The sequence below is a fragment of the Capsicum annuum genome, chromosome 2, assembly GCF_002878395.1.
Source record: "Capsicum annuum cultivar UCD-10X-F1 chromosome 2, UCD10Xv1.1, whole genome shotgun sequence".
NCBI classification, from domain to species: Eukaryota; Viridiplantae; Streptophyta; class Magnoliopsida; order Solanales; family Solanaceae; genus Capsicum; species Capsicum annuum.
This window is the reverse complement of record NC_061112.1, coordinates 151,652,731-151,659,890: the sequence shown is the minus strand read 5'-3', so window position 1 is coordinate 151,659,890 and position 7,160 is coordinate 151,652,731. Positions and strand designations below refer to the sequence as shown.

General features: G+C 32.5%; 1 protein-coding gene across 1 annotated transcript; it reads left to right on the top strand.

The window, feature by feature from the left end:
- Positions 1-70: 70 nt before the first annotated feature.
- On the top strand, positions 71-2,032 carry LOC107860619 (alpha-dioxygenase 1). The gene is made up of 5 exons (XM_016706034.2): positions 71-321; positions 404-631; positions 985-1,187; positions 1,325-1,568; positions 1,653-2,032. Exons 1-5 carry the CDS (start codon positions 77-79, stop codon positions 1,879-1,881), a joined length of 1,149 nt encoding a protein of 382 aa, XP_016561520.2. The 5' UTR covers positions 71-76; the 3' UTR covers positions 1,882-2,032.
- Positions 2,033-7,160: the final 5,128 nt, after the last annotated feature.

Below are 7,160 nucleotides of genomic sequence, written 5' to 3'. Positions count from 1 at the left end.
CAGACCGGATTGACAACTCTAACATTAAAATACACTAACAATTTCAATACATACTATCATATCATACATTCTATGTATGTTTATGTTTGACCACCTATCATATATACTATGTATGTTTATGTTGGAGATCATGGGACTCTTGAATTTTTTCGATAACTCAATTTCAATGTTTCAGGAAGAGTATCCAGAATTGGAGGAGGAGGATTTGTATCGTCATGCAAGGCTAGTCACTTCAGCCGTCATTGCAAAAGTTCACACCATAGATTGGACTGTTGAGCTTCTCAAAACCGAGACCATGCTTGCAGGAATGCGTGCGAATTGGTAGTTAATCCCAAATCTCTCTCACACACTAGTTATTTTTACATTTCGTCATGTCGATTTAACTATAATTTTGATCTCGCAGGTATGGATTGCTAGGGAAGAAATTCAAGGATACATTTGGGCATGTTGGAGATTCCGTTTTTAGTGGTGTTGTGGGAATGAAGAAACCAGAGAATCATGGAGTGCCTTATTCCTTGACAGAGGAATTTGTGAGTGTGTATCGAATGCATCAACTCCTACCTGATAAGCTTCAAATGAGGAATATAGATGCCACCCCCGGACCAAACAAATCTCTTCCTTTGACTAATGAGTAAGGCCTCATTGCTGTGTGGATATTAAGTAGATGATTTTGTCATAACAGTATAGTTACTATTGCATGCTATATTAGTATAGTGACAGACTAGTTTTTAAATTCTTATATTGTAAGTGATACATATCAAGTTCTCTTTACTGCTATATATAGGCTAAATTTTGTGATCTTTAAGACCATATATCTCGATACTAAAAAATAATTATGTGACTTTGATATTATAGTGGGCAAAGTTTAATTTAATGTGATAAAATAATATTATAGTTACAACTTATTAATGTTATAATAGCTAGGTAGTATAATATAATAATTATACCTAAAATTAACAAAATCAAATTACAATGAAATTGTAGAATTCCCATGGAAGAACTAATTGGGGGTAAAGGAAAGGAGAATTTATCAAAAATTGGGTTTGCTAAGCAAATGGTTTCAATGGGCCATCAAGCTTGTGGAGCTCTTGAGCTATGGAATTATCCAGTGTGGATGAGGGATCTTGTTGCTCAAGATGTTGATGGAACTGACAGACCAGATCATATTGACCTTGCAGCCCTTGAAAGTAAGTATATTTTCTACTATAATTTTAAGCAAAAGACTAATAAAAACATTTATTTGTTTTATCTAGATTTTTTAATAATTTTTTTGAATTATTAATACCATCAACATGGTTCATTGATTATGTTTGGACGATGACAGTTTATAGGGATAGAGAAAGAAGTGTTGCAAGGTACAATGATTTTCGAAGGGGGATGTTGCAAATTCCCATCTCCAAATGGGAAGATTTGACAGATGATGAAGAAGCAATCGAAACACTTCGTGAAGTATATGATGATGATATCGAAGAGTTGGATTTGTTAGTTGGACTCATGGCGGAGAAAAAGATTAAGGGCTTTGCCATTTCAGAGACAGCTTTTATCATATTCCTTGTCATGGCAATAAGGTTTGTTATAAACAAGAAAATTTTCATGCATATCGTAACTCTTATAAAGAATTACTAAGAGAAAGTTATTTTGCAAATTTACAGGAGGCTAGAAGCAGATAGATTTTTCACCAGCAATTACAATGAGGAGACGTACACAAAGAAAGGGCTGGAGTGGGTGAATACAACGGAAAGTTTGAAAGATGTGTTAGATCGTCATTACCCAGAAATGACTGAGAAATGGATGAATTCCAGCAGCGCATTCGCTGTTTGGGACTCTTCTCCAAACCGTCATAATCCTATTCCACTCTACTTTCGTGTTCCTCAACAGTAACACTCGTATGTGTACATATCATTATATTCGAGACCTACAATCGCGTGTTGTGATTTTACAATATACATGCATCTGTTATAAAAATCTATGTGTGGAAATAAATACGTACTATGTTTGATTAATATTTACCTGTAAGAGTGTATTTGTAAAATTCATTGTTCTAATTCACTTGTTTTTGTTGTAGCAAAAAAGAAAAAAAAAAGCATTATATTCTTGATATTTTTTCCTTGTTTTTCGCCTAAGTGGAGTGTTAGGAATGCTTGGTACTCTAATTTGATTGAACTATATTACAGCCTAAATGGCTTATCAACTAGATTATTATAGGAAACTTTTGGTCCATTGGAACTAAAATCTGTCCCAAACTAGCCCGACCCATGAACTTATTAACTATAGTCCAGAATCAAGAAGATAGGAATTTATTTGGAGAGTTGGCCCAGATATCACGTTAGTTATGGAAATTACGCAGTGTCTCTCAAAATATTCGATCTTGAATTTTTGTCACCAAGAGTTTGTGGCCTTGCACGTTAGTACAACAGAGTTGATAAAGAAAATAATAAATAAGAAATGATGATAAAAATAAGACAGTTCCTTATATTAAATGGGAATATTTTTTTCGACCAACATTTCACCTTATACTTAATTCATCTACTATTAAATTAAATACCCGATAACATAATAGCTTGTTGTATGGAAAATATTTAGATGCATCTAATGCTTTGAAGATTAATTCATGCAAAAGTAGGCAATTGTCTCTATCAAGAAGTTTAGCGGTAATGAATTATCTATTATAGTTGAAATTATCTGAAGGTATATATGTGTATGTTTTTTTTAAAAAAATGAAATATTTGTTTCTTGAAATTTTATTCCTTCAAAAGTTGGACCAAGCAATAGGCACCCATATAATTACATAGCATATTCCTACGAGCACCACGCTGGATGTATAATTATTTTGACAATATTTTAAAAATTTTTCCAGCCATGACACTTCCTACTCACGCCGGCAGAAAGTCCCACATTAAGAGCAAATTACTTTAGAATGTCAATTTCTCTTCAATAAACATTTTTATCTTTTATGTGTATATGATCTTCACTTAGATTTTCTATGCTAATGAGTTAATGTTTATTATTTTCAATTATTACGACTAAGGGAAAAATGGAAAGAATATACTCAATTATATATTGATTTTTTAAATTGACAATTATTTAGAACCATCTATATTTTTTTAAGTAAGGATTACAAGTTAAGTGGTCTGGAGGGAAAACAATTTTAGAATTGTCAAAGCCATATATTCCAACGTGTGCTATTTTATTATTTTGGATAGGATCATGCCTTGGGCTTCTGTTACACGTCTCTCTATTAATATTAATATAGAGGGGATTTTCCCTTCATGTGTATTCCAAATTAAACAAAGAACATATTACAACTGTCTTTCTTATCGTATAAATTAACGAGGAAATATATAATGTGTTTGGTAATGGCATTCCCCAAGAATCTCTTGCTATTCCCTTTCCGTAATTTCATTCACAAAGATTTTCATGAGGTCTTTAAATGAGCAGATCAATATAATGGTTAATTGAAATGGATAACTTTTATTTTTTGAAAGTTTAGCTTAAAAAAGTTCTACAGATAGCAATATATCACACATGAATAGGATGATTGGCTTTGTTGATAAAAATAAAAATGATAGTAATAGAGTGACTTTTCTGTTATTGTTATATTAGTATATTATGATTATTTTACGTACGTTATAACTACCATTAGATGCATGCAGCGGCGATGCAGATGGTCCTTTTCTTTGATAAAATGAACCAGTGGCACCGGCTACCGGCGGTGTTCTTGGGGCTACTTTATCTTGTAGCACGGCGGCGCCTTCACCAGCAATACAATTTGGTCAACGTTGGTAGAACATCTACTGGGTGAGATCAAATTATAAGGGGGATTACCCTTATAGAACTGCTGATATGGACAATACAATGACCCTTTCAATGAAGATGCAGGAAGTGAATTTAATTACCTTCTTTGGCAGGAATATGCTACCCGTTGATCAGCATAATAAATAAGGTATGCTGTATATTATTAGACTGCTTCTTGAATTTTGTTTTATGGGCCGATTTTCTCCTTCATCTATTGAAGGGGTGAACGGAAAGTCATGTGCATAAAATTAAAGAACAACAAAAATTTGATCTGAAAACCTCTTTGAGTAAAAAGTAAAAACCACGACCTACTCGAATTCTTCAAGCTTTATCCAAAAAAAGAATGAAATGACAGTTAATGAAGCCAGATCCAATGGTAGTAGCAACGAAGCTGCTATCGCGAAGAAAATTCGTGGACACAGGAACAAAGGGACGGAAAGCACAGACCTATAAATCAACCGCAACAACACTAAGATCTGCATACGAGGGAACTGCAGGTCAAAGTATCGTATAATAATTTTCGAGGAAGCCATGGACATTGAGCTTATTAGAGAACCTTGGAAGCAGACATTTCCTAATCTGCTTGTTCACTTTCCCTTCTGTTGTTTTTTCCTATATTGCAAATGTTTTCCTTATTTCTTTTTGGGCCGGGTCACTTTTATACTTTATCTTATTTATACTTTATAAAAATAAACAAGGACCTTTTTAAAAAATAATACTCTAATTATAGCCCAAGTTTGATATTTGGACAAATAATGTCCAGTCCGCTAAACAAATATCATTTTATGGCCATTTTCTAATCTTTCCCAATTTGGGTCATTATGATCCACGTAGTTCATATACGATACCAATACAGTTTATATACAATATTGATACAATATTAAACTTGGGCAATTCGGCCCTTTTAAAAATATTTCAATTTTTTTTTACTATAAATTTTTAAGTTGATCAAATATTCTGCTTTTTTTAATTCTTTAGAAATAATAATTAAATTATATAAAAACGATATAATTATTAAATAGAATATGAATCTATATGAGATATATGTATAGAAATTGTATAGTTCTATCAAATATGTCTATGTACAATATATAGAAAGTGTATACAAATTATATAATTGTTGTATAAAACTTGTAAAAAAAGTACAGTTATTATATAAATTATGTATCAAAACTGTATAATTTTCTTATAGAATATTTGTGTATAAGATTTGTATAAAACCTGTATAAAAGTCGTGTAAAAACGGTATAGAACCAGTCAGTACATTAAAATGGCTAGAAAGTGGAATTTAAATTCCATGGCCATTTTCAAGGAAATAGTTTAATTTGAAGTGTCCTTTCTGTCCTTTCCCCAATAAACAACTTATGTTTTTAATATTACAAAAAATTTCATCTCCCTAAACATATTACAAAAATTCCACTTATACACAGAATGTTATGTATATGTCGGTTATGTTATGTATATTAATAAGGAGAGAGAATAAAGTACTTTTACAAGGATGATATTTATGTTATTTATATTTTATAAAATGGGCTGGGCTTCATGCCCGAGTTTTATTTAAAACAAAAAAAAATAAAAATCAACATGATAGGTGCCTCATGGATACAGTTTATGGTTCATGATTGGATGGAACATTTGGAAGACGCTAACCAGGGTCATCTTACTTGTATTGTATTTCCAGGCCATTGTACAATAAAGTTATATCACTTCCCTGTTGTGTATTTTTTATTCAATTTGCTAAACTAATTTGTGTTTTTCTTTTTGTAACATTAATCTTGTCCACAGATCAAGCTGCTTCATGCACCTAAAGAAGCTGCAAGTCAGTGCCTTCTCAAGCCTTTTAAGTTTTACAAGTCTTAAGGAAACTCCTACGTACATGGTTATTTGAACAGGCGTACCCCGGTGATAAGATTTCATACTTCAAATTTATAGTTTTTCTGTAAACATTAATGTATGCTTATCAGGATAGAAGACACATTTTTGTTCCTTATTCTCATTTGCAACTTATGGAAACAATGCGGTGGATTTAAAGAAAGTAAGAACATCTAAAGATGGGAAGTTGAAACTGTCAACAAATGGGCTACTCGAACAAGACGAAAATGGTAAAATATAATTATCTGTGGTGATCAGTTCGCAACACTTGGGCTGGACTTTTGGCACTACGTGCTCTCTTTGTTCAAGAGCACAATGCTGACTGTTTGTGATGCCTTGAAGGTACTAATTATATTAGCAGTTGACTTTGGTACATGTCATGCATCCAAATGAAATTAAAATTAATTGTACGGAAATATGCATTAGTTGTAACACAAAAGTACGAATATTTGTTATTTGTATGACTGTTTAAAAGTACGTTGACAGTGTATGTAAGTTTAATGTATCATATTATGTATGTTTATAGTCCATGGTTCTTTTCATAACTTGAGTTTCCATGTTTCAGAAAGAATATCAAGAATTAAAGGATGAAGACTTGTATCGTCATGCAAGACTGGTGACTTTCTGTTGTCATTGCAAAAGTTCACACCATAGACTGGTCTGTCGAGATTCTCAAAACTGACACCTTACAGGGCAGGAATGATGCGTTTCATACTCTTATAAACTAGTAGTTATTTTACATGTTTTCGTGTGTAGACAGAAATTAATTAGGTAATTTTGTAACTAAATAATTCATATGACAGGTATGGATTGCTAGGGAAAAAGTTCAAGGATATGTTTGGACACATTGGACGAGGTTTTATGCTGAGTGGTTATCTGGGAATGAAGAAACCTGAAAATCATGGAATGCCTTACTCTTTGACAGAGGAATTTGTGAGAGTTTATCGAATGCATCAACTTTTACCTGATGCTCTTCAGTTGAGAAATATAAATGCAACACCTAGCTCAGTTACTTGGAGAATATTTGTTCAGCACAATGTGCATCTATACTTGTTATTGTGTTCCACTATCAAATGAGATTGCTTTGATGCTGATATTGGGATATATATTATTCCACGATAAAGTATAAATGAATTAGCTTTCCAAACAGATTGGACAGTCGCATTTTCTTTTGCTCGAATAGAAGTTGAGTGATCTTTTGAGATATTTACTCAACATTTTACCTCTGGTTGCAACATAACCTCTTTTCTGTCAGCTACTTACTATTGCTTCCTCTTTGCATACAGTGCAGGTATACATAGTGTATATATAAATGTTATTTCAGTTACTATATTAGGAGAAACAAAAAGAATATGACATGATAGACACACAAAGGGCTTCCGTCCTTCAAATTTTGTCAGAAAGGGGCTTTGGTCCTTGAAAACTTTCAAAGGGGTTGGATCTCTTCAAATAACTTTTAACCTTTCACTTAAACGAATTCATTGGTATCCATA